This window comes from Phialemonium atrogriseum, assembly GCF_030411735.1.
Source record: "Phialemonium atrogriseum strain 8032-3 unplaced genomic scaffold QBC33scaffold_9, whole genome shotgun sequence".
NCBI classification, from domain to species: Eukaryota; Fungi; Ascomycota; class Sordariomycetes; order Cephalothecales; family Cephalothecaceae; genus Phialemonium; species Phialemonium atrogriseum.
Window position 1 is genome coordinate 1 of NW_026848146.1, and position 25,643 is coordinate 25,643.

General features: G+C 55.6%; 7 protein-coding genes across 7 annotated transcripts; 4 read left to right on the forward strand and 3 right to left on the reverse strand.

The window, feature by feature from the left end:
• Nucleotides 1-1,245: 1,245 nt before the first annotated feature.
• QBC33DRAFT_370549 (uncharacterized protein) lies at nt 1,246-3,249 on the reverse strand. The gene is made up of 3 exons (XM_060423982.1): nt 2,186-3,249; nt 1,345-2,115; nt 1,246-1,290 (listed from the first exon to the last, which is right to left on the reverse strand). Exons 1-2 carry the CDS (start codon nt 3,146-3,148, stop codon nt 1,474-1,476), a joined length of 1,605 nt encoding a protein of 534 aa, XP_060284513.1. The 5' UTR covers nt 3,149-3,249; the 3' UTR covers nt 1,246-1,290; nt 1,345-1,473.
• Nucleotides 3,250-3,754: 505 nt separating this feature from the next.
• Nucleotides 3,755-5,063, forward strand: QBC33DRAFT_606665 (uncharacterized protein). The gene has a single exon (XM_060432310.1). It carries the CDS (start codon nt 3,944-3,946, stop codon nt 4,976-4,978), a length of 1,035 nt encoding a protein of 344 aa, XP_060284514.1. The 5' UTR covers nt 3,755-3,943; the 3' UTR covers nt 4,979-5,063.
• Nucleotides 5,064-5,738: 675 nt separating this feature from the next.
• On the reverse strand, nt 5,739-7,653 carry QBC33DRAFT_370593 (UBC-like protein). The gene is made up of 8 exons (XM_060423983.1): nt 7,467-7,653; nt 7,366-7,399; nt 7,206-7,300; nt 7,131-7,152; nt 6,970-7,066; nt 6,902-6,913; nt 6,680-6,848; nt 5,739-6,620 (listed from the first exon to the last, which is right to left on the reverse strand). Exons 1-8 carry the CDS (start codon nt 7,497-7,499, stop codon nt 5,745-5,747), a joined length of 1,338 nt encoding a protein of 445 aa, XP_060284515.1. The 5' UTR covers nt 7,500-7,653; the 3' UTR covers nt 5,739-5,744.
• A 513-nt stretch (nt 7,654-8,166) lies between these two features.
• Nucleotides 8,167-9,803, forward strand: QBC33DRAFT_534491 (P-loop containing nucleoside triphosphate hydrolase protein). The gene is made up of 3 exons (XM_060427543.1): nt 8,167-8,432; nt 8,496-8,574; nt 8,647-9,803. Exons 1-3 carry the CDS (start codon nt 8,314-8,316, stop codon nt 9,598-9,600), a joined length of 1,152 nt encoding a protein of 383 aa, XP_060284516.1. The 5' UTR covers nt 8,167-8,313; the 3' UTR covers nt 9,601-9,803.
• QBC33DRAFT_370659 (uncharacterized protein) lies at nt 9,669-11,496 on the reverse strand. The gene has a single exon (XM_060423984.1). The coding sequence runs from the start codon at nt 11,312-11,314 to the stop codon at nt 9,737-9,739; it is 1,578 nt and encodes a 525-aa protein (XP_060284517.1). The 5' UTR covers nt 11,315-11,496; the 3' UTR covers nt 9,669-9,736.
• A 411-nt stretch (nt 11,497-11,907) lies between these two features.
• Nucleotides 11,908-18,889, forward strand: QBC33DRAFT_370679 (Sec63-domain-containing protein). The gene has a single exon (XM_060423985.1). The coding sequence runs from the start codon at nt 12,155-12,157 to the stop codon at nt 18,806-18,808; it is 6,654 nt and encodes a 2,217-aa protein (XP_060284518.1). The 5' UTR covers nt 11,908-12,154; the 3' UTR covers nt 18,809-18,889.
• Nucleotides 18,890-19,643: 754 nt separating this feature from the next.
• Nucleotides 19,644-25,028, forward strand: QBC33DRAFT_577384 (origin recognition complex subunit 3; the record flags this gene model as incomplete). The annotated part of the gene is made up of 9 exons (XM_060430978.1): nt 19,644-20,392; nt 20,536-20,878; nt 20,954-21,196; nt 21,257-21,715; nt 22,691-22,912; nt 22,973-23,046; nt 23,100-23,328; nt 23,389-23,528; nt 23,603-25,028. The coding sequence occupies 9 exons, from the start codon at nt 19,644-19,646 to the stop codon at nt 25,026-25,028; spliced, it is 3,885 nt and encodes a 1,294-aa protein (XP_060284519.1).
• Between the last annotated feature and the right edge of the window lie 615 nt (nt 25,029-25,643).

Consider the following 25,643-nt stretch of genomic DNA (forward strand, 5'->3'; position numbering starts at 1 on the left):
CCCCCCCCCCCCCCCCCCCCCCCCCCCCCCCCCCCCCCCCCCCCCCCCCCCCCCCCCCCCCCCCCCCCCCCCCCCCCCCCCCCGCCCCCCCCCCCGCCGGTCGAGTCGCAGGTTGATCTATTATTGGTGCCGGACTCGGGGTATAGAGACGAAGTTTGTCGGGAGTCTTGGTTCCAACATCAACGCGGCTGGAACAGTTGCTAGTGAGATGAGACGGGGTGTCGCAAAGTGTGCAATCCAAGTATCGCAATTGGCACAGTCTGCTTCGGGAAAGGAATTACGTAGTTGGAGTGGCTTCTAGGCAGTAAGTCGACCAATATTAGAGCATCGGGTTTATTTTTGGGCTGAGGTGACCAGGTTCAAAGCGCGAGAGTGGCAGTGAAGGACAAAGCTGCTGCTGAGAGGGCGATGCTTTCTGTTAGCGCTCATCCAGAGGGAGCAGCAGCCTGTGGACAATCCACCAGAGAAGTGAGGTGAGATTCGCAGCTTCAGGAGGAAAAGTTGCGCCGAGTTGGACGAGTCGGACAAGTTGAACTAGATCGAAACTGTTGTGATCGGCAAGTCCCCGCCTCGGAGAAGGTGTGTAATTTCCAGGCTTTAATGGGGAGCTCTGCTTGACAAGCCAGTGTAGGATGGGATTGTTTTAAGGAGTGCCGCCAGCGTGAGTTGAGGGAATGTACTGCCAGGACAAAAGCGACCAGGAAACAAGAGGATAAAGGGCGATGTTGGTGAGTGCCCGGGCTATGGTGGGTGGATGGCCCATTCGTCGAGGGTACCTAATGTCAAGGACCAAGATCAATGGATGTCTCACCAGTGGAGAGTGGGCGTGCAGGTAACCCTGGGGTTTGTATCCATATCACAGGGGAAATTGGATAACGGAGGCCAGGGTACCTACAACAGCCAGCGTAAAGGCCTGAGGCACAGTCCATGCTGCGTAGGCTACCTAAATTCTAGCAAAACCAGCTGGAGGTCCGTGCATCACGCTATCTCTTGGAGGTGGGGTGGAAAAGTACGAGCCACAGCAATGAAACAAAGGCTCTTGGGCTTCAACCAGCTCCCACATTTGGGCTGATGAACGGGCCGAGCCTATGCTGTTGAGGAATTCTGTGTCTTATTATTGTTAGGGTCCCCGGTTGTTACACCATCCCAATTTCAACCTCTCCTTCGGATCTCCTGCTCTCTGGCTCTCTGGTTACTGTGGATTCAACTGTTCAAACTAACGGTAATCCGTAACCACTAACCACTTCCATTCCAAATAAATAGGCAATTCAAATGTGTTTTCATTTCATTCTGTCCCTTCCCGTCAGTCCACCTTGTTGGACCTCAGATGTCATGGCGTCTCACTTGAGCCCAAATATACCACAGTGCGCCTTCCACAGAGCCTCGTCGTACTTGATCCCTGGACAGCGACTGGCTCCATCTTCTTCCATGGAAAGGCTTCACCACTTCAGCACCCTCCTCACCCGTCATCCGTCACCCACGATGGGCAAGCTTCTTCAGCCGCTTTTCAATCTGTTCACGACCCTCAAGAGTCCTCCAAACCTGGTGGGGGGCCTTCTCAACAATGTCCCAATCCTCCAAATTCCTCGTGAGATGAGTGAGATCCCTCTGCTTTTCCTCCCACTCGCTGTCTCGACGAAGCTTGACCCCTGAGCTGATAACCACCACCGGTGTGTCTTGATATTGGATGGCCCTGCTGGAGATTGCCTCCCGCTTGGTCAGGGAATCCGCAACCAGACTCTCTTGGAGCTTGCCGAATATTGTCTTTCCCGACTGATATGCTGACCTGCCCCAGACCCGATCCACCCTGTTTCGGCCCTTGAAGAGAGACCCCGAGACGCGCTCAAGGCCGAGCGGTGAGATGACGCCCTGCAGCCAAAGCAGGAACCCCCGCCCTGGCCTCCCAACTCTGTATAGGAGATCCTCGTGCAGTGGGTCGATCATCAATATTGCCTCCACTTCCCTACCATGACGGGATGAAAATATGCGTGAGTAGATCGATCCAATGCCAGCACTAGCCAGAATCCATGGTCCCTTTTCACCTGCCCGCGCAAGTGCCTCGCCCAGAGCATCGCTCGCCATGCTTGCCGATAGAGGTGATGGAGCCGCATCGCTCTGTCATGGGGCCGTTCGTTAGTAAAAATTAGTTACGCCGCCGCGTGGGAATGGGAGAGTGCCTTCTTACCCATGCAACGCCTGAGCGGTCCGCGAAGCAATACCTGCTGATGGAGCCATTCTGGAGAGCATTGTCCGCAAACTGCCAGAGACCCCATTCTACGGGATCCTCTCCCGCTTCGAAGAGCACGGTGGGAACCTTTTCTCCGTCGGAATTTGTCTCGTTTCCACGACAGTACACGTGGATCTGATATTTGTCGTCGTCCACCCAGTACAATCCTCCGGGGGGTGCTAGACCGGCATCGACGGCGCGGATGATCAGGTTGCAGGACATGAGGACGAGGACTAGCGTCATAACGAACAGGGCGACGGTCGAGAGCGTCACCCCTGTCCACTCCAGCAAGGTCCGCCGGCTCTCGGACCGGCCAGTCAGACGCTCCTCCTCTTCAGTCTTTCCCCGTTGCACTATACTGCCTGCGACCAGATCCCAGATGGATATAAGCAGTACCCATACCACCGAAGCGACGCCCACCCAGGCTTCTTCGTGTCTCGTCTTTTCCACTGCCAGGATGATGATGGTCTGTACCAGTAGCAGGACCGCCATGACGATGCTGAGGATCCTTGCCGACTTGGACGGTACCGAGAAGAAAATGAGCGAGATGACAAGTGTCACCAAGGCCAGGCTGACGTAGACGAAGCCGAAGAAACCGCCGCCGCGAGAATGGAAGCCGGGCAGTGTCACGAATGCCGATGCCAATTGTACGATCCAGCAGAGGAAGGTGATGACGGCCAAGAGGACCGTGATGCGCCTGACCAAGCGGACGGTCCAAAGGTTGTACGGCGACACTGCAGGGTCGTCGGGGCTCAGATAGGGGATGCCGCTGTCAACACGGTTTGGCAGGAGGCGGGTATGTTCATCGGGGGCTCGGTCCCCTCGTTCCCGGGAATCGGAGTCGTGCTCGGCGGGAGAGCCACTGCGGCTCCCGTACCTGTCCCTTTCCCCATCTCGCTGAGATTCCCAGAACCACTTCATCTTGGGCAACAGTCGATATGGTTGCTTTACGTGGTAGGTGCTCCGAAAATGTGAAGCGCAGAGTTCGGTTTCTTAGACTTGGCTCAGAGCCTCGCAATAGAAGTGAAAGTAAAACTCAATGACCCCTACAAGCTGGAGGCCCAGCCCCGATATCGTCACCAATTCCCAACCCAACACTAGGACTGACAGCTGATGGCGGGAGTCATGCACTATACGTCATCGAAGGACGAACGTACGACACGGGGGCCCAACACCCCGCCACACCTTCCATGGCCGGTACTGCACCTCTGAAAGCGAAAGTGCAAACTTTGGCATGGAAATATCCTCCAGCCGCTCGATCGAATGCCGAGATCAATGCTATAGGGAAGACGTAGTTCAATTGCAGCTTTAGGGAGGAATCAACTTTCGCGGCTCCGAGGGGAGGGAAAGCATGGTTTGGCATATAAGCTAGATTTATTTAAGGCCTGCTGATTGGTTCATCCTCATTCACACAAGCCTGCATCCATCAGATCTAGCCGGCGCAGGGAATCTCCAACGGGATCCCCAACAGCGATGGGCGGCAAATGCCTCGCGTAATACGGAGTAATCAAGGATCAGATAGATCTAGTGTAGCCTTTCAAGAACAATTCCTTTCCGGATTAGCCCGTTTTATTCAGGTTAGTAGTAGCTCGGATTTATCTTTAGTGTACGGATACGGCGCAGTGTGCCACTATCAAATAATCAACCAGATTTAGGTTACTTGGCTGCCCGCCACGGGCCCCACCCGAAGTTCAACCTTGCAAACAACCACAAACCATGCCAGCACTGAGCGTCGCAACGGACCCGGCGTCCGCGCGACCGGGCGCAAACACGAACCGCAACCGCCGAAACACCAACTCGCGGCCCTCATCACCGATCCGCCCGCCCATCAGCCCCATCACGCCGACAATCCCCCCGGCCCGCCTCCCCGCATCATCCCCATCCAACCGGCCACCACCACCCCTACCCCTACCCCCATCCAACCACCCCACAAACACGACCGCCCCCCCCTCGGGGCCCCCGGACCCGGACCCGTCCCAGGCCCAGGCCGTGGGCATCCCCCCCCCGCGCGCGGCGGCCCTCCGCCTGGACGACAACCCGGACGCCCTGGCCCTGCGCAGCGCCATCTCCATCCTGCAGCTGCAGCGCGCCCGCGCCGCCCGCGACGTCGCCGCCCTGTCGCGCGCCCGCGACGCCGCCCTCGCCGACCCGGCCGCCTTCGTCGCCGACCTGTGCGCCGGCCGCGTCGCGTCCGCGGGGGACCCGCTTTTCCCTGCGCCTTCCCGCGGTGGTGGTGGTGCTGGGGGTGGTTGGGGGGGGCCAGGGGAGGAGGAGGAGGAGGAGGATGATGACGACGACGACGACGACGACGACGATGGCGACGAGGATGATGACATGGAGGGAGGCGGCCAAGACTCTGGGGCGGAGGCTCCGCACGACGGCGCCAGCGCGCAACAGCAGCAGCCAAGGGGCCAGGGCGGCAACCCCCCCAGTTTAGGCAGGGAGGCGTGGCGCACTCTTCCGCGGCCGCAGAACGTGGTGCGCTGCCCGCCGGTCAACTGGGCGCAGTACGCCGTGGTGGGCGAGTCGCTGGACAAGCTGCACGCCGAGCAGCAGCGGGCGCCGACGGGCGGGTCGCCGGCCGTGCTGGGGCCGGGAGGCGCCTACGAGTTCAAGGCCGGGCAGCAACAGCAACAACAACAGGTGGCGACAGATGCCGAAGGCGATCGGAGGGGGCTGGTGGGCATCGCGGCGCCGTATACGCCTGGCCGGGACAAGCTGGAGAAGAAGGCAAAAGGGGGGAGGAAATGACGACGTGTCGCTGGCGTCGGAGGAACCTACAACACAATGATTAGAGGGAGCCCCTTGTGCTTGGGGTTATTATTTTCGGCAAAACCGAAAAGTTAGGGATGGCGACAGGTATGGTCACGAGTCGATGATGGACATGATATTTTTGGGTGTTTTGGCGTTTGGCATATAATATGGTTACAATGGGGGCAGAGGATTGCCCTCCGGGGTTGGGCTCCAGTATCGTTTTATCTAGGTCGATGGCATATCCTGCGCGGAGAATGCGGTCTACTCATAGCTCATTCTGCATTGCTCATTTTACTAACATAGCTCGTGTTACTACTACCATGGGTAGTATCCATGAAAATACAATCGAACGAGTTGTTCAGTTCGACATCAGAATGTTGGCTCCCGCCGCGTAGAGCAGATTCCCAACCCAAGGTATGGATCTACCAGGTTTTCTAAAGATCTAGACGAACAAGCAAGGATTCTGCAACCAGTGAAGAAGGAAGTCGTCCGGCATCGCGGGAAATTGCCGTCATCCGAGGGAAGCAACCAAAATAAACCAAACACCCTGTAACCTCCTTGGGAACCCCTGGATCCTGCTTGGTATGCCCTGGGCCCCTTTGATCGATCCCGAACGCCGAATGGCTCCAAATGAATTGCAAGCGCATTTTTGTTCCTCCAAGGAAAAACGAGAGCTACAGGGCAAAGATGGAAACAGACTTCCGAGATCAGTCCCTAGAAACCCGTCGATCCAGCCCAAGAAGCACACATAGTTTTGGATATCTCACTCCATGGACTGCTGGACTGAGCGGCGGAGCCTTCTGTTATACACCTTCCGATCATCACTGCTGCCCCAGTACAGCTTGAATGCCTCTGGGTTGATTATCGTTCGAGGGTCGTAAGGGGGTTGCTCCTCCTCGAGAGCGTCGATGACGGCTTCAATGTGCGACTTGGCATCCTCGCGCCGGCTCAGAGGGGAGAAATAGCAGGGCGTGCCGTCGGCAGCGATGCGGTGGTGGAAGATGCGTGTTTCGAAATTGATGCGCGGCTGCTCTTCAGGAAAGCGAGGGCTGAAGGATATCTTGATGCGGAACAAGCCGCCATCCAGGTTCGTCATGGGCTTGCCAAAGTAGGTCAGGATCCAGACAAAGGGGTTCTTATCCTCGAGTTCGACATTGTGAGGTTTATCCGTCCTCTTGAAGGACTCGACAACCTGCTCAAACTGGCGCTGTAGATTAACGGCAACTGTCGACTCCTTGCCTTTAGCGGTGTGGCCTTCAGCTGCCCACATCTCGGCCTCAACCTCCAACGCCTTTTTGATGTTGCGCAGCCGTCGCTCGAGTTCGGAATAGTTGAATTTACCCTCCATCGTATTACTTGAACCTTCGAACGGCATACGTGCAAACGGTTGACCGTCTTTGACCTCGTCTTTTCCTCTCTGGATCGTAGCAAGGTATGAATCATAGTACCACAGAAACCGACGCTTGCACAAGTCCTTGAATGGCTCGAACGGGGCTGTCGTATCGTCGTCCATGGTGTCCATATCAATGTCGTACGTCTCCTTGCTCGCCGACTGTGATGGTATGGTACCATCACCATCCAGACCGAGGTACTCCTCTAACCTCTGGATGACGGAAATTCGAAGCGTTTCGTGACGGATCTGAAGACCCGAGGTTAGAAAGGATTCTGTAGTTTAATGTTGAGGCGCGGATATCAGACCTTCTCAACGTATTCCTTCTGGTGCTTTTTGTCCGAAGGCTCGTTCGCATCCTCGAAACCGGGCTCGTTCTCGTACGGGTTGCCGGACATCAGGCTCTGGATAGAGATGAGAATGGACTCGAGCCCTTGGGCGGCAGACCACTCCTCTCCCCGCTCGCCGCGCCATGTCCTATATCTTTATTAACTCGAATGGCCTGGTAAGGAGAGTCGGTTATACTGTACCCTAGGATGGACCTGGGATTGAGGGTTAGCAGTTGATGGAATGAGCGGGCTGTGCGCGGTCGACTTACAAGCAGACTCGCCCATTGGAGTAGATGTTGGGGTTGAATCGGCAACGGCCGCCATTGGTAGTAAGAGCGAGAACGTTGGGGGATTTGCGGGGATAATCTGGGCATCAAGGTGTTAGAAACCGAGCTCGGGGTTCCAGGGTGCCTGTCGAGGCGGCACAAACCTTTGTTAAACTTGAAGGCAAACTATCCAGATGTCAGCTACAGCAATGTAAGGCACGCCCAAAGTCCCATCATACCTCGAAGAAACCGAATTCGTAGGGGGTCTCGTGAGGGCCGATAATCAGGGCCTTGACATTACGGACGTCTATGTCTCGGCAAGCGACAGCGAGTGCTGAGAAGTGAGCAGAGAGTGAGTAGGGACATCATCGGCCAGAGGACTTAGAGGTGATGACTTACAGAGATCCGAGTTCTTCTGTAGATCACTCAACTCCTGTTCAGTCTGTCAGCCGCATAACCTCTTCATCAGAGGCGACTGAGGATCAACAACGCTCGCTCACCTTTGTGATACGGAAGACAGATTGGTCGGCCATGGTTGCAGCTCACCAAGCAGTCTCCAAGTACTTGCTAATGCATACGACGATGGGGAACCAGACTGCAGGACGGGAGATCAAAAGCGCTGGGAGGATATTGGGGTTGATAGAACCCAGGGAGGGGAATGTATGTAGATATAGATTAGGCGGCCAGTGAGCTGAACGACAGGTCACAGTCAGAGGTGGGGCCATGGAGGGGTTGGCTGGAGTGGGTCGTCAGTCCGTCACTTGCCGCTCTGAGGCTCAGGTACCTCTCAGGTTCTCACAGGGGGGTGTTGGATGCGGACTAGGTGCCTAGAGGTAGTGCATTAGGTGCCAACAACACACACAACCTCTTTGAGTGAAGCTGCAGTTTCAAGCTGGTTGCCAGACACGGGGTGTCTAGCCTCAATAAGAAGCCAGGGTGGAAAGGTGCGTTTGAGTTGGAGTAGGCGCCGTCGTTGGCACCCCGAACCACGAACCAGACAAATCATCGTATTCTTTGGCGATTTTTACTTTCTACTCACTTATTACGAGTTATGTAGGTAGGTAATCTGTAGGAGGGCGGGCATCCGTCAGCCTAATAATAAGGATTTGTGAAGAAGGTGGGGTGGCCCTAGCGGAACGGTCCCACCCCCGCCCCTCCCTAGCAAGTCGCGACCTCCGAGCGACGCGTTAAGTGGTTGGTAGCTCACGGTTTGTCACATTTCGCACTGAGGATTAGCTGTTTGCGATCCGAAATTATCAACTGTACGATTGCATTCGCCTGTCACCCTCACATCCTTACCAACACCATCTCTGGCACACAGACAGTGCCGTGGAGATATAAGCCTCAATGGCGAGCTTCTTCGACCTGAAGGCTCGGAAACAAGCCGCAGCAAACGGTGGCCTGTCAGGCAAACCGGACAAGCAGACCAACGAGACCCCACGGGCCCAACCGTGGGTTGAGAAATAGTATTATATTTCCCTCGAGGATGTCATCGCCAGGAATTGCACTGACGTTAGCAATTCAAACAGCAGACCGAAGACCCTAAGCGATGTCACTGCCCAAGACCACACTGTCAATGTCCTCCAGAGGACCCTCCAGGCCTCAAATGTAGGCGATTCCAACCCTCGCAGCTCGTGCGGCATCCCAAGACCGAATCGCTGACTCTTTTTGGTCCTACAGCTTCCGCACATGCTGTTTTACGGCCCGCCTGGCACTGGCAAGACATCGACTATTCTCGCGCTGGCCAAGGAACTCTACGGCCCCGAGCTAGTGAAGTCGCGCGTGCTGGAACTCAACGCCTCCGACGAGCGCGGCATCTCGATCGTACGGGAGAAGGTGAAGGACTTTGCGCGGATGCAGTTGACAAACGCCCCCGGCGGCGCCTACAAGTCCAAGTACCCCTGCCCGCCGTTCAAGATCATCATCCTCGACGAGGCCGACAGCATGACGCAGGACGCCCAGAGCGCCCTCCGCCGGACGATGGAGACGTACTCCAAGATCACGAGATTCTGCCTGATCTGCAACTATGTCACGAGAATCATCGATCCGCTGGCGAGTCGGTGCAGCAAGTTCCGCTTCAAGAGCCTCGACCAAGGAAACGCGAAGAAACGCCTAGAGGAGATAGCCGAGAAGGAAGGCGTCCCCATCGACGATGCGGCCGTGGATGCGCTGATCAAGTGCAGCGAGGGTGACCTGCGGAAAGCCATCACATTCTTGCAGAGTGCGGCGAGGCTCGTGGGGGCGAGTGCGCCGGGTGCCGAGGGAGACGACGATAAGATGGACGTCGACCAGAGAACCATAACTGTCAAGATCATCGAGGATATTGCCGGTGTCATCCCCGACGGCACAATAGACCAGCTGATGGCCGCCATAAAACCACGGGCCGGTGGCGAGACGTATCAGGCCATCGCAAAGGTGGTCGAGGAGATGGTCGCAGACGGCTGGAGTGCAGGGCAGGTGGTAACGCAGATCTACCAGGCTATCATCCACGACGAGGCGATCCCGGATGCTCAGAAGAACAAGATTGTCATGATCTTCTCCGAGGTGGATAAGAGGCTAGTTGATGGGGCTGACGAGCATCTGTCGATCCTCGACCTGGCCCTGCGGATATCGGGTATCATGGCCGAGATATAATGAGTAATATGAGCGAAAGAAAGTCTAGAAGGATATGATTACCCATCCTATGCTGAGCAGTGGACAAATGGGCTGGCAAAGCGTCGGCGATACGTGACTTGCATTTTCCTGGTGACTTGTAGTGAATAGCCAACAATTAAGAGAGCTCATTTTCAGACCTCAGGAGTCCCAGATTGCCATCCAGGATAGACCATATATCGTCGACCTCGCTGGCCTGGCTTGGCTTCTCTGCATGCTTCCTCGATTTTCCCTGCTTGGCTGGCGGTTCCCCTTCTGCTAGCCATATATCGTCGTCGTTGGTCCCAGCCGCTTCATGACTACTGGTACGGGTTGCAGGCCCTCGTCCCAGGAGGAGGTCAATCTCATTTAGGGCCTTCATTGTGCTCTCGAGTGCAAGTTGGCCTTCCTCGATCTTCTCCGCCACGGTCTCCAAGGTTGCAATCTTGGCCGAATCGGCTGCGAAGACCCACGGCTTGACTCTGCTCGAAGAGTCGAGGCTCTCTGGGGCCACCAAGGCATCCCCAAAACCTAGCTTGCGTTTCGATGCGCCGGGCATCGGGTAGCTTGGTAGGAGATGGCTCTCTTCCGCGAGGTGGTCGAGAGCCTGGCAGTTGTCCTTGAGCTGCTTCGCGATGGCAATGTTGAGATGGGATTTCTGGCCGATGAGGGCTTTCTGCTCGTGAGCAACAGCAATGAGTTTCTCGAGATACGGCGTGAGGAGGTAATCAACTGGAGCTGGGAGTGGACCTGGAGCCACTGCGGCAGCCGAATTTAGATTCTGAGTTTCAGTCTGCGGCTGGATTTCCGGCTGTGGTTGCTGTCCGACAAGCTGGAGCAGAGATTTCCGTGAAGTCAGATACTGTGCGTATTTCTCTTTGATGCTTGCCAGTTGCCCCTCGACATGAGCACCGTCGTAAGCCACGGACCCGCTCCCTTCAGGATTTCCATCTAGAGCGTTGGGTTCCCCTCCGGAAGCCTTAGCCAACTCGGTCTCTATCCAGTTAATCAGCTCATCCCTCGTCGTATTTAAAGCCCTCAGCTTGGCACTCTCGCTGATCTTTCCGGGCGTGACCGTCGATCGCGCCTTTATGTCCTCTAGAAGTTGCTCCTCTCCCTTCAATAGTAGTTTTGCCCGCAGGACTTGCTTTTCCAACCGATCAATAAGGTCCTTCAAGTCCGTCTTTCCAGTCGTCTCCCGTTGCGCAAGCCCGTCGACGACTTCTTTCGGAACGGAGGGCAGAGCACGCGAGCCCATGAATACCTCCTCGGGATCCAGGAAGTTCGGCGAGGCCACAGGCTTATGGCAGAGCAGATCCAAATACTTCTCTAGGACCTGAAGCTTCTCTTTCCTCTTCTGGAGTTTGATCCTCGCTAAATGCTCCTCTAGGCGATCTGATGCCGCCGGTGCAGGCGTACTTCTTGCCCCAGTTGCCCGGTCCAAGTCCTCAAGCACCCGACCATGTTCGGCTCTCGCTGAGATGTTGGCACTCAGAGCCTTCAGATACTCCTCGTGTACTCCTCGTGCCTCTTTAGGGAGTTTGACGCCACGGGTTGATTCCACGAGAGCCAGGGGATTGCGCACTGAATCGTCCTTGACACAGGAATCAAGGTGGAGCGCCAGCACTCGCCTGATATATGCCGCCTCTTCTCTTGGCCGGATATAAGGGTTGAGCGCTTCCCGTATGTCCTGCCACGACTCGTTGCTGGCGCTCATCTTGGGTTCCAAAGGGGATACACAAGAGAAGTGTGAAGCTGCAAATACTTGGGGCGAATGGCCTTTTAAGTCACAGTGTATGAAATACCCTTCATGGACTGGCTTTGAAAGACAGTTTGGTGTTAGAGGAAGCCCGGTGTTGGGAAAGACGGTTGTTTATTTGAAGGCTTAAGGGAGTAAACATTGGTAGGTAGCGGGGTGCCATTGGATTTATTTCACTACGGGTTGGAAAACCACCTGTGACCTGGGTAAGTGCTGGCCCTAGGGACGCACCATTATCCGTCCCTGCTATCTAACCAAGGATTGTAGGTAGCAAAGGGCAAAATTACAACATCTACACATCTAGACAATTTTGCATCAATTCGTAAAAAGCGGTTCAGTATAGGAATGAAACAATAATCGCAGAAATCAGAAATAGTCAACATCGCGACGGAGCTCACCGCCCTTTAATGCTGGCAGAACTAGGTAGCCCGTGTGAAGGCGGTGAGTCATATCTCAAGAATTAGTCTCCAGGAGCCAATGCCTGATTGGAGGGCCGGGGGGAATCAGAAATCCACAGTGACAGAAATTTGGCTGGGATAATTCCGTACTTTGCCTTTCGATCTTTAAAAGCAACAAGGCAAAACAAAAGAAGGAGCGAGCTCCTCACAGAACACACGCGTAACGACCCAATGACTGCTTCGGGCCAACTTAGAGTCATCAGAGAGATTACGGTCTGGGGCAGGGAGTAAGACAGCGTCCTCTCGGCGATAGGACTCGCCACGCGTGGCAGCTGCAGTGCCTCCAGTCATTTAGGCAACCTCAACAGTCGTTCCGAGGTTTCACATCACAACCACCAAAATGGCGGACCATCATCGAGATGTCTCCCAGTACAAGTACTCGGCCATGTCCAACCTGGTTCTCCAGGCGGATCGTCGGTTTGTCTCAAGACGAACTGATGAGGCGACTGGAGACCCGGAGTCACTGGCAGGCCGCCTGTCTATCAGGGACATGGGAGCGCGAGTTGCGCGGGATGCTGCGCCGAAGCAGAAGAAGGCCGGTGCCATGCCGGACGTCGAGCGAGGTAGCCTCGGGGAGGGCGAAGACGTTCTGCAGCGAGAGCGGCGGAAGGGGAAACCCGATGCGAGCATGTCGAGGGCCGGTGGCATTCTGTCTGGCGCCGAAGCGCTGATCGAGGGTCTTCGATATCGACCACGCACACAACCAACACGAGACTCGTTCAACCTTATCCTCACCATTGTCGCAGAGAACCTGGGCGACGTTCCGCATGAGGTTGTCCGCAGTGCTGCCGACGCTACCCTCGAGTACCTCAAGGATGATGACCTGAAGGATTTCGACAAGAAGAAGGAGATTGATGACATACTAGGCGCTACGATGAGTTCGAAGCAGTTCAACGAGCTCGTAAACTTGGGCAAGAAAATCACGGATTACGATGCGCAAGATGAAGATGAAGGCATGCAGGATGTCAACCAGGCCGGGGACGAAGAAATCGACGAACGCCAAGGTGTAGCCGTCGACTTTGACAACGAGGAGGATGACGATGGCATGGTCGACGAGGTCCGAGAAGAATCTTCGGAAGACGAGGACGAGGAAGGGGACGAGGAAGATCAGCCCGACCTCGACGAGCGTGCGGCGGGCGGCGACGCAGACATGGATCGCGTCGAGGAAGAAGTCGGCCTCGCAGATGGCGAAGAAATGGTCATAGACTCTGGCCCGTCGGACAAAGGTCGGCAAGGCGAACACAAGGGGAAGAATTATATTCCCGCCAGAGATATCGACGCCTACTGGCTCCAGCGCCAGATCGGCAAACTCTACCCCGACGCCCATACGCAGCACGACAAGACCTTGGCGGCATTGCGTATCCTCTCAGGGGAGCCCGATGAGTCTGGTGGCGAAGCAAAGCAGCTCCGAGAGATTGAGAACGACCTCATGGAGCTGTTTGACTACGATCACCATGAAGTTGTGCAGAAACTCATCGAGAACCGGGAGAAGGTCGTGTGGCTTACACGGTTGGCTCGCGCCGAGGGCGACTCGGAGCGGGAGTCTGTCGAAAAAGAAATGGTGTCGGGTGGTCTGCGCTGGATTCTGAACGAGTTGCACGGCAAGACCGCGGATGACCAGAGGAAGTCCAAGATGGAAATCAAGATGGACATCGATTCGGCGCCCTTCGCCGACGGAACCGCTCCAAAGGAGGAGCGTGCAGAAGGGCAACTCGTGGGTGGACTTGCGCCGCGCAAGTTGATCAACCTGGAGAACCTAGTCTTCGACCAGGGCAATCATCTTATGACCAACCCCAAGGTCAGATTGCCAGAGGGCACCACTAAGCGGACATTCAAGGGCTATGAGGAGATCCATGTGCCACCCCCGAAGAAGCGTAATGATCCCAGCGATTTGAACGTTCCTGTCACCGACATGCCTGAGTGGTCCCGAGTGCCGTTCAGTACTGTCAAGACTCTCAACAAGATCCAGTCTAAATGCTATCCCGCAGCATTCCAGGACGACGGAAACCTGCTCATCTGCGCTCCTACCGGTAGTGGTAAGACAAACGTGGCCATGCTTTCCATTCTACGGGAAATAGGGAAGAACCGCGACCCTCAGACTGGCGAAATCGATCTGGACGCGTTCAAGATCGTCTACATCGCGCCTCTGAAGGCCCTTGTCCAGGAGCAGGTCGGAAACTTCGGAAAGAGACTGGAGTCTTACGGCGTGAAAGTCTCCGAGTTGACTGGCGACAGGCAACTCACAAAACAACAGATCGCAGAAACACAGGTTATCGTGACCACGCCAGAGAAATGGGATGTCATTACCAGAAAAGCGACGGACATGTCCTATACCAACCTTGTCCGGCTTATCATCATCGACGAGATCCACCTTCTGCACGATGAGCGTGGCCCCGTCCTCGAGAGTGTCGTTAGCAGGACTATCCGGAAAACTGAGCAGACCGGAGAGCCGGTGCGGATTGTCGGCCTGTCTGCGACCCTGCCCAACTATCGGGATGTCGCAAGTTTCCTTCGGGTCGACCCAAAGACGGGCATGTTCCATTTCGACGGCTCGTTTCGTCCCTGTCCGTTGCGCCAAGAGTTTATCGGCGTGACGGAGAGGAAGGCCATCAAGCAGCTCAAGACTATGAACGACATTACCTACAGCAAGGTCATTGAGCATGTTGGGACCCACCGAAATCAGATGCTGATCTTCGTCCACTCTCGGAAAGAGACGGCGAAGACGGCAAAGTACATCCGAGACAAGGCTCTGGAGCTGGACACTATCAATCAGATCCTGAAGCACGATGCCGGCACCCGCGAGGTCTTGAGCGAGGCTGCGAATCAGGCCACGGATCGCGACCTGAAGGATATCTTGCCGTATGGATTTGGTATCCACCACGCTGGCATGAGCCGCGCCGATCGAACCGATGTCGAGGATCTGTTTGCCAACGGCCACATCCAAGTTCTTGTCTGCACGGCTACGCTAGCTTGGGGTGTCAACCTTCCAGCTCACACTGTCATCATCAAGGGCACCCAAGTATACTCTCCAGAGAAGGGAAGCTGGGTCGAACTCAGCCCACAAGATGTCCTGCAGATGCTGGGGCGTGCCGGCCGGCCTCAGTTCGACGTGTACGGCGAAGGTATCATAATCACTAGTCAGGGAGAGATGCAGTACTACCTTTCTCTGCTCAACCAGCAATTGCCAATCGAGAGTCAGCTGGTCAGCAAACTCGTCGACAACCTCAACGCCGAAATCGTTCTAGGCAACGTCAGGAACCGAGACGAGGGTGTCGAGTGGTTGGGCTATACCTATCTCTTTGTGCGGATGCTTCGTTCACCTGGGCTCTACAGCGTCGGCGCGGAATATGAGGAGGACGGCGCGCTCGAGCAGAAGCGTGTCGACCTGATACATTCGGCGGCCACTGTCCTCAGGAAGTCCAACCTTGTCAAGTACGATGAGAAGACTGGCAAGCTCCAGTCCACGGAACTCGGCCGCATCGCCTCGCATTATTACATCACGTACGGGTCCATGGATACCTACAACACGCTCATCCAGCCATCCATCACTACCATCGAGCTGTTCCGAGTCTTCGCTCAGAGCGGCGAGTTCAAGTACATCCCCGTCCGTCAGGAGGAGAAGCTGGAACTTGCCAAGTTGCTGGGCAGAGTCCCCATCCCAGTCAAGGAGAGCCTTGACGAGCCTCATGCCAAGATCAACGTGCTTCTTCAAGCCTACATTTCACGCCTCAAGCTTGACGGACTGGCCCTCATGGCTGACATGGTCTATGTCACCCAATCGGCGGGCCGCATCTTACGAGCAATCTTTGAGATCACTCTCAAGAAGGGCTGGGCGTCGGTGGCCAAGACGGCACTGGATCTCTGTAAGATGGCAGAGAAGCGAATGTGGCCGACCATGTCGCCCCTGCGGCAGTTCCAGGCCTGTCCTCGCGAAATCATCCAAAAGGCAGAGCGGATCGACGTCCCCTTCAGCAGCTACTTCGACCTGGACCCTCCCCGCATGGGAGAACTGCTGGGCATGCCGAGAGCCGGCAAGACTGTTTGTGGGCTTGTGGCCAAGTTCCCCAGAGTCGAGATCAATGCCCAGGTCCAGCCAATGACGAGATCGATGCTCCGCGTTGAGCTTACGATTGCGCCAAACTTCGAGTGGGATGACGACGTCCATGGCCTTGCCGAGAGCTTCTGGATCATCGTCGAGGACTGTGACGGGGAGGACATCCTGTTCCATGACCAGTTCCTCCTCCGCAAGGACTACGCCGAGTCCGAGTCAAACGAGCACGTCGTCGAGTTCACCGTCCCCATCACGGAGCCGATGCCGCCTAATTATTTCATCTCGGTTGTTTCCGACAGGTGGATGCACTCGGAGACCCGGCTCGCTGTGTCGTTCCAGAAGCTCATTCTTCCCGAGAAATTCCCTCCTCACACCGAGCTCCTCAATCTCCAGCCCCTGCCGGTTTCCGCCCTCAAGGCCAAGGACTACGCGGCCCTCTATCCTGACTGGGAGCACTTCAACAAGGTGCAGACACAGACGTTCAACTCGCTGTATACCACGGACAACAACGTCCTCATCGGGGCGGCGACCGGGAGTGGCAAGACGATTTGCGCCGAATTTGCCTTGTTGCGCCATTGGGCGAAGCAAGATTCCGGACGCGCCGTTTACGTTGCGCCCTTCCAAGAGCTCGTGGATCTGCGTTTCCAGGATTGGCAAAAGCGGCTTTCGGGCCTCAGAGGCGGGAAGGATATTGTGAAGCTGACGGGGGAGACGGCAACGGACCTGAAGCTCCTCGAACAGGGCGATCTTATTCTCGCCACACCCGTACAGTGGGACGTGCTTTCCCGGCAGTGGAAGAGGCGGAAGAACGTCCAGACGATCGAGCTCTTCATCGCCGATGAGCTCCACATGCTGGGTGGCCAGATGGGCTATGTCTATGAGATCATCGTGTCGCGCATGCACTACATCCGGACACAGACGGAGCTGCCGATGAGAATCCTCGGCCTGTCCGTCTCTCTGGCCAATGCTCGAGATGTTGGGGAGTGGATCGATGCCCGGAAGCATGACATCTATAACTTCAGCCCGCATGTCCGATCTGTGCCCCTCGAGCTCCATATCCAGTCGTACACCATCCCGCACTTCCCGTCTCTGATGCTGGCCATGGCGAAGCCGACATACCTGGCCGTGACCCAGCTGTCCCCGGACAAGCCCGCTCTGGTCTTCGTGCCAAGCAGGAAACAAACGAGGGCCACGGCCCGGGACCTGCTGACCGCCTGTGTGGCGGATGATGATGAAGACCGCTTCCTCCATGTGGAGGTCGAGCAGATCCAGAAGCTCTTGGACCGAGTACAGGAAGAAGCGCTGGCCGAGGCCCTTTCGCACGGTATCGGGTACTATCACGAGGCTCTCACCCAGAGCGACAAGCGTATCGTCAAACATCTTTACGACCAGGGTGCTATTCAAGTCCTGGTCGCCTCTCGCGACACGTGCTGGGAGCTTGACTGCAAGGCACACCTTGTTATAGTCATGGGCACCCAGTACTTCGAGGGACGAGAACATCGCTACGTCGACTTTCCCCTGAGCGAAATCTTGCAAATGTTCGGTAAGGCGCTCCAGCCGTCCGAGGAGGGCAGAGGCCGAGGTGTCCTGATGCTCCCTGCCGTGAAGCGGGAGTATTACAAGAAGTTCTTGAACGAGGCTCTGCCCGTCGAGTCGCATCTCCACAACTTCCTCCACGATGCCTTCGTGACCGAGATCAGCACAAAGATGATCGAGTCCGGCGACGACGCGATCAACTGGACGACGTTTACTTACTTCTACCGCCGCCTGCTTGCCAATCCCAGCTACTACAGCCTGACAGACCCGACTCACGACGGCTTGAGCAGATACCTGTCGGATCTTGTGGAGGCGACCCTGAAGGACCTCACCGAGTCCAAGATCATCGACTTCGATGACGAAGACGGCTCCGTTGCTCCCCAGAACGCTGCCATGATTGCGGCCTACTACAACATCTCGTACATCACGATGCAGACCTTCCTGCTGTCCCTGAGTGCCCGCACCAAGCTGAAGGGCATCCTGGAGATTGTCACGTCGGCGACCGAATTCGAGTCTATCCAGATCAGGCGGCACGAAGAAAGCATCCTGCGACGTATCTACGACCGTGTGCCAGTCAAGATGGCCCAGCCGGTCTACGACTCGCCACATTTCAAGGCATTTGTTCTCCTCCAGGCGCACTTCTCGAGGATGCAGCTGCCCATCGACCTTGCAAAGGACCAGGAGGTGATTGTCTCGAGGATACTGAGTCTCCTTAGCTCATGCGTCGACATCCTCTCCTCGGACGGACACCTGAACGCGATGAACGCCATGGAGATGTCCCAAATGGTTGTCCAGGCCATGTGGGACCGGGACAGCCCATTGAAGCAGATTCCCCACTTCACGCCCGAGGTGGTCAAGGTAGCCAACGAGTTCCGCATCAAGGATATCTTCGACTTTATGGACAAGATGAACCCAGAAGAGAATCCGAAGTACGGCGAGCTGGTCAATCGCCTTGGTCTGTCACAGAAGCAACTTGCCGAGGCGGCCAACTTCACCAACTCAAAGTACCCCGATGTTTCGCTGGAGTTCCAGGTCGAGGACGAGGAGAACCTCCGAGCAGGAGAGCCTTCCTACCTGAACATCACGATCGAGCGGGAGGTCGACGAGGACGAGGAGTTCGACCCCACGGTCCACGCTCCATTCTATCCCGTCAAGAAGTTGGAGAACTGGTGGCTGGTGGTTGGGGACGAGAGCACCAAGACCTTGCTCGCAATCAAGCGGGTTACCATCGGTCGCAGTCTCAAATCCAAACTGGAGTTTACCGTCCCGACACCAGGACAGCATGATCTAAAGCTGTTCCTGATGAGCGACAGCTACGTCGGAGTGGACCAAGAACCGAGTTTCTCTGTCACTGTTGGAGAAGGCATGGAAGTCGACGACGAGGACGAAGAAGAGGATGACGAGTAAAGAGTGTGAGATGTGGCCGGCCTTCTTTTCCGCTAAACCCTTGGGGGCTGGGGAAGTGGGGCGGCTGTGTATTGTACCTATAGGAGGATTAATATGGCGCGATATAGCCGGTTGGTGAAGCTCTGTTGGTCCCAAAGTTCCCACTAGGCGGTCCTACATGGTTCAGCCTAGCTCTGAAGGAGTGGTGTCTTTGCGAATACTCGATGGGTTAGGGCCAGGGCTATCCATAGGGAGGGGTGAAGCTGCTGCCTTGACGGCAATCCAGAAACTGGAGGTCAGGCAGTATGTGGGGGAGAGACGGCGATGACGGTGGTGCGCAGGATGTGGTTCTATGGCCGAGATAAAAAAGGGGCTTAGGATAGGTAGGTGGTTGTTGTTGGGACTGTGGAAATAGGGGTGTTTTCTGTATCTTGAAACTTTTCCACAATGGACAGACTCTTGCAATTGGACCATGGGACTATCAAGCACGGAGCAGCTTGTTGCCAGTTTGGTGCCAGTTGTGTTTACCCTCCTGGTCGCCTCCACCTCCTGCAGCCCGCTTGAAATATCACGTGGCTGGGTTCTCCAATATGGCCCCAAATTTATTTCACCCGCCGCAGCGATTTGTCTCTCTCATCCGCACTCGTACACAACCACCCAGTATTGTGCGCATCCTTACCAATTGCGCAGCCGTTGACCTTCATCGCGACTTCCTGGGGGGCCACGCGACTACTGCTAGCTTGCTTATCCACACGCGATCATACGCGCTATTCCCCAACCTTGACCTTGGATATTTTGATTCCGGCGCGAGGCACGAGGCACGGTCCTGACATCACGTCGCCACTTTTTTTTCGACATGTCTGATGAGAACACCGGCGCGTCGGCCACACAAACTCCACCACCTGCAACGCCGTCAGATAAAGCCCCTCACACCATGACTTCAACTGAGCCTCCTAAGAAGGAATCGGCACTTGCGTCTGAGTCTGACCCTAAAGGGAACGACACGGCGAACTTGACTGCGCCTGCCCAGGAGAAGGCCGACGAAGGTAGCTTTGCACTCACCCACCTTTCACCTTTCCCCTCACGGCGATTCGAAGTACCCAAGCTAACCACTATTCCCTTCACAGCTGCTGCGAAGGAAACAGCCGAGAAACCAGCAGAATCCCCCGACGTCGAGATGAAGGACGCTTCCGAGCCAGCCCCAGCCACTGGAGAGGCTGAGAAGCCAGAGTCGGCGCAGCATGATGAGACCAATCCTAGCCCAATGGTTGACAACTCTGTCACTCCATCTGATAAGAGCAAGGGGCGACGCAAGTCTGCTGCCAGTTCAGATACCAAGGGCAAGAAGCTTAACAGGAAGGCCTCCAAGGCCAAGATCCTGCATCTCGACGCCAAGCCTGGTGACCACTTCTTTGTGAAGCTGAAGGGCTTCCCCCAGTGGCCGGCAATCATTTGCGATGAAGACATGCTTCCTCAGGCACTCATCAAGTCGCGCCCAGTCACTGCTGTCCGGGTCGATGGCACATATCGAGAGGATTACGCTGACGGTGGCAAGAGAGTGCACGATCGGACTTACCCAGTCATGTATCTGCACACCAACGAGTTGTAAGTCACTTTTCCCTATCACTGTCGCCTGTTGCCCTAGATAGGTACCTAGAGCTGTGCATATCGTCCGTCTACAACCCTCCTACGCCTCAATTGTACTATTCCTGAAGCAGGTCTCTGAACTAACCCCTTATTTCTTACAGCGGATGGGTGCCCAATAGCGACCTCAATGACCTTGATCCCGAGACTGTCATGGAGGTCAAGATGGACAAGATGCGCAAGGACCTCCAAGCTGCTCATAAATTGGCCTCGGAGAGCCACTCCCTAGATTACTACAAAGACGTCCTTGACAAGTACCAGAAAGACCTTCTTCAACAGCAGAAAGCCAAGGAGCCAAAGGCTCAAGCCACTCCTGCCAAGAAGAGCAAGAAAGCTAAGGCCGAGGCTGGGGAAGATGAAGACGTCGACATGGCCGATGATGATGCCGAGGAGGACGAGGGCAAGCAGAAGAAGAGCAAGAAGCGCAAGGCAGAGGGAAGTGCTGAGGTAAGCGCTCCTGCTCTTATGCAGCTCCCCTTCCATACAAACCTACACCCATGACTGACACTTTCTGTCCATTAGACCCCGCAGCGTTCGGACTCTGTGAAAAAGCCTAAAATCAAGCTGACCCTGAACTCAACGCCAAAAACCGCCAACAGTCCAGGTTCAGCTCTCAAGTCATCAAAGGCTCAAAGCCAGTCCAAGACTCCTAAGCCCAAATCCAGGAAGAGTGTCAGCGAGGTTGAAGAGAAGAGCCCACAGGACGAAGACATGGCTTCTAAGGAACCTGAATTCTCCCCAGAGGAGCGGTACCAGCGCCGCAAGGTAAGGATCTGAAAGGAACATGATGGAATATGCAAGCACCGGCTAAATCTATCCCGACAGAAAGAGGCTCTCTTCCTCCGACACAAGCTCCAGAGGGGCCTCCTTACCCGCGATCAGGAGCCCAAGGAGGACGAAATGGGGGCCATGTCGGATTTCCTATCCAAGTTGGAATCCGTCCCAGATCTTGAGGCCAGCATCATCCGGGAGACCAAGATCAACAAGGTCCTCAAGGCTATTCTGAAGCTGGACACCATTCCAAAGGAGGAGGAGTTCCGGTTCAAGCCGCGCTCCCAAGCCCTGCTTGAGAAGTGGAACGAGATCCTCGCAGTCGATGAACCAGCCGCTTCTGCCCCTGCGACTGCGGGAGCAACAGAGCCTGCCAAGGCAGTCAACGGAACAGCTGCCAAGGCATCCGATGCCAAGGGAGAGCCCGAGGCCAAGGCCGAGACCAACGGCGTCAAAGAGCAGAGCGCAGCCAGCGCTGAGCCACCCAAGCCTGAAGAGTCGTCGGCAGAAGGGGTAAACATGGCCTTTTTCTGTCAACCCTTGCCGCACAGAAGCAGACCTAGAAGCTAACAGCTGATACCTAACCCACTAGACAAAGGCTCCCGAAGCCGTCGAAGCCTCTACCTAATCTGCGTCCCACGATCTTCCCCATGGCCACCAAAGACCCGAGTGCCACGCATGTCATATGCAACAACCCCAGTTGCCATATCGGGGCCATATCGATCAACGGAGGAAGTCCCCCCGGTTTCTTGTACAACTATCTGCTTTCTTTTCCTTGCTTTCCCTCCTGCGATCCTTTACACAGGTCCGTCCCAGGTGTTTTGGGGGAAATAACGGGGTGGATTTGATCTCTTTGCTCGGTGGTTGGGATCTTGGTGAGGCGGAGGTCCGCGCGGATAGGCCAGATATTGCAGGTCAGGTGGGAGAAATACACGGCAGGAGGCCAGCTAGGAAGACGGAATATTGCCACGGTATCCGCAGAGCATAACCTTGGTCCCAAGTCATAGGATGATGAATTTCCAGTGCTCTTGATTCTGGAATGGGGGGGCGTAGATCGAAGGCACAACCGCATCCTATTACAAAAAGTGCTCTTTGAAATAACGAATAAAACTTACGGCAGATGAATATAATAAGAGCAACTCTCTCTACCTCTCCAGCGTCGTTCTCTCTTCATTCCTCCAGCTGGGATGTTCGATGTGCAATATTGTAAGCGAGCTGGGGGAAGCTTAGGTAGGTACTTGGGAAAGCACAGACAACGATATAGGTGGCTCGTGCGCGTAACTGTCAGCCACAGACGCGACACCCATTGAAAGTCGCGCCTGTCTTAATAGTATGGATAGATGCCCACTGGGTTGTATGAAAAACAGATTCCATCATGGCTGACCAGGAAGATAATCCGGAATTGCAGAATGACTATGATCATCAGGTATGTCAGTTCGATTTTGCCAGTTCCGGCGTAGCAAAAGAGAGCTGAAGTTTTCCGTGTAGCCTGCCTTCGTCTTCAGTCCTCATGATGAGCCTGATCAAGTCGCCCGCCCATCGAAAAGGCGAAAGACGTCCAGGAAAGGGACAGGCAAACCGGACATAGTACCAAGGAAATCGGCCGCCTCCTTCGTACCTCTCTTTAATGGAGTTGAGAGTACAGAGTGTGTTACCGTCCGAGAGCAGCTCTTTGAGAAGGCTTGGTCTAGCATCGAGACCCGTATTCACGTGGGTTTCGGCTATCCTAGGTGAAAAGGGGGCCCCGGTTCTAGTATTAACTCTGCATAGCATGTGCTGCGCGAAGCGAACAGAAACACACTGGACGAGGTTGGCGCTTTCATACGCGGTGCGCCAGACGAGAAGTGCGACCCAGCCTGCCCCCTCCAGCGCTTATCGATCTAACAGAAATCGACAGTGAGAAGATACCTTCCGCGTTCATCATTACTGGGCCAAATCTTGCCTCACAGCAGCTCCTTTTTGAGCAACTAGCCGAGAGCCTTCGTGACTCGAGTCCAGCCAAGATCGTCTGCCTTCGATCCGCAGAGGCGCCCAATCTCAAGACCACTTTGAAGAAGATCATCAGAGTGGCAACGTCGACGGTTGGTGGTGACGAAGAAGACCTCGAGGTTTCTGTCGGTCAAGATGTAAGCCTGCACAACCCCGTCCTAGGATCGAACCCTCCCCCCTGACACTGGATGCTCCAGGGGCGGAAGTATTTAGGCTACGATCTAGAGGCGCTACATGCCTTCGTCAAGCCTTCCGAGTCCCGTCGGGTCATTGTAGCTTTTCAAGACACCGAGGCTTTCGACGGTGCTCTCCTCTCAGACCTAATTCTGCTTTTCAGGCAAGTCTCCTCCCCTTTTGCTGGGCAGCAGGCATCGACCGCGCAGTCTAACCTCGCCCGCTTGTCCGCTTCAGATCATGGCGTGACCGAATCCAGTTTACGCTCCTCTTCGGGATCGCCACGTCTGTGCAGCTGTTCCAGGCCCGGCTGCTGAAGTCGACGGCGCAGCACCTCTACGGCGGCCAGTTCGATGTGGTCCAGGCGAACTCGGTGTTGGAGAGCGTCTTCAAGGCCGCCATTGCCGCCAAGGACGTCGCGCTGAGGCTGGGACCCGACCTACTCGGGACTCTCGTCGAGCGGCAGCGTGAACAGGTTGCCGGCATTCAGGTCTTTGTCAGCTCGGTCAAGTATGCGTATATGTGCCATTTCTACGCGAACCCCCTGAGCGTGCTGCGTCACGACGATGGCGACGACGACGAGCTTTCTCGGAAACGCCTACAGCCCGAGCACCTCGAGGCTGTCCGGATGCTTCCCTCCTTCAGGGCTCATGTCGAGGGGGCAGTCGATGCGAGGCAATTGAATCATGCGCTCTCGCTGCTGCAAGACGACACCTTCCTTATCGGCGCAATCCTCGAGCAAAGACAGAAGAGAAACGACTATGCGACAAGGTTGCTACAGTCGTTGCATCTGATGCAGGCGAGCCGTATTCCTATTGGTACCTTCATGGATCTCTACATAGCGGCTCTGTCCAATGGCATCGACCTAACTTCAGACGATTCTTCCTTCCTCGACTCTATCCGGCGGTTGCAGCCAGGCGAAGTTACGCCCCTCATTCGGCGGCTTTCGGATGCGGTCAGGAACGGAAGTTCCGAGCTTGGTCTTGCCGGGTGGGCATCGGAGGGGGATGGCGAAGAGCTTCTTGCGGGACTAACGGGCTTACTGGACGAGGTCGAGTCTTTAAGCAACAAGGCAAAAGAGAACGGGACGGCGCTTCGAAGCAAATACGGTGCTCAGAACAAGGTGCTAAGGACCACAGTGGTAGCACAAAAGGTCCAGCTCAGTCAGGACACTGCTAAATTGACGGCCGAAGACAAAGCATTCACCGAGGCACTCGACCAACTAGTGGAGCTCCTGACAAGGGCGATATCATGCGAGAGCATCCATAGCCAGTTCTTGAACGAGATCTGGGTCTACGACGCTAAATCACCCCACAGGGATGTCTTCATCCCCCGGCCGGGGACAACGATCGAGCGCGCTTTGTCCCGCCCGAACGATTACCTGGCATGTTCCTGCTGCAGCAAAGCCAACGGAACAACGTCGGCGAGTCTGCCGGCCACAGCCATCCTCTACCATCTTTACCTGGAGGCCGGTTCTCTCATCAACGTCTCCGACCTGTGGTCTGCTTTCTACAACCTCGTTGGGGAGGAGGGCGAGTCCGGCCTCGACGAGCGAGCTGCCCTGGTCCGGTTCTACCAGGCTCTGGCGGAGTTGAAGAGCATGGGCTTTGTCAAGCAGAGCAGGAAAAAGGCGGACCACATTGCCAAGTTGAAGTGGCTATAGTCGAAGATGGATTCTTTGAGCTGGAATTATGTGCAGTGGGGAGGGTGCATTATATTATGCCCTCGCGATGGCATCCCGCCCGCAAAGCCCGCTCTCTGTTCCATGAGCAAACGGCTCTTGGGGTAGGTTGGCGCGTGGGGCCCTGAAAGAAGCCATCAATGCACAGAATTTGGACTCGGTTCCAAAGATAGATCAGCCACCAAAGAGCATATTCCGAACTCGGGGTCTGAAAGGATGCTTTCGAGAACAAAGGATTGGAGAAGGTTATAATGCCAGAGTGGTTCCCCTAGGACACAACCTACTCAATACCTTGCGATTAACGAACTCAGACCAACTGTTCTGTTCCACTTTAGATACAACTCCTTGCTGCTGGCAGCGACGGCAACGCGACTGAGACAAGCCCCCATCCCCGTCCTCTCGTTCATGTTGAAAAAACAACCGTCCTTGAAAACCGTGGCACTTTATACCATCAGCATACGTACCTCCTCTTAATATCACCTCTTCCCCGCTCTACCCACGTCCCACCCGACCCCTATTTTGCCTGGCCGGCCCCAAACAACAAGGGAAAGGAAAAAGAAGTGCTACGCAGTCTTCAAGACAAGCGACAAGAAAAAA

Bases quoted from the DNA above. Each gene is read 5' to 3' on its own strand.
- QBC33DRAFT_370659 (XM_060423984.1), bottom strand. From the start codon at position 11,314: ATGAGCGCCAGCAACGAGTCGTGGCAGGACATACGGGAAGCGCTCAAC.
- QBC33DRAFT_370549 (XM_060423982.1), bottom strand. From the start codon at position 3,148: ATGAAGTGGTTCTGGGAATCTCAGCGAGATGGGGAAAGGGACAGGTAC. The intron at 2,116-2,185 runs GTAAGAAGGCAC...GCCCCATGACAG, and splicing joins ACCGCTCAGGCGTTGCATGG to AGCGATGCGGCTCCATCACC.
- QBC33DRAFT_606665 (XM_060432310.1), top strand. From the start codon at position 3,944: ATGCCAGCACTGAGCGTCGCAACGGACCCGGCGTCCGCGCGACCGGGC.
- QBC33DRAFT_370593 (XM_060423983.1), bottom strand. From the start codon at position 7,499: ATGGCCGACCAATCTGTCTTCCGTATCACAAAG. The intron at 7,067-7,130 runs GTTTGTGCCGCC...CTTGATGCCCAG, and splicing joins TGCCTTCAAGTTTAACAAAG to ATTATCCCCGCAAATCCCCC. The intron at 6,621-6,679 runs GTCTGATATCCG...TCGGGTCTTCAG, and splicing joins AGAAGGAATACGTTGAGAAG to ATCCGTCACGAAACGCTTCG.
- QBC33DRAFT_370679 (XM_060423985.1), top strand. From the start codon at position 12,155: ATGGCGGACCATCATCGAGATGTCTCCCAGTACAAGTACTCGGCCATG.
- QBC33DRAFT_534491 (XM_060427543.1), top strand. From the start codon at position 8,314: ATGGCGAGCTTCTTCGACCTGAAGGCTCGGAAACAAGCCGCAGCAAAC. The intron at 8,433-8,495 runs GTATTATATTTC...CAATTCAAACAG, and splicing joins CAACCGTGGGTTGAGAAATA to CAGACCGAAGACCCTAAGCG. The intron at 8,575-8,646 runs GTAGGCGATTCC...TTGGTCCTACAG, and splicing joins GGACCCTCCAGGCCTCAAAT to CTTCCGCACATGCTGTTTTA.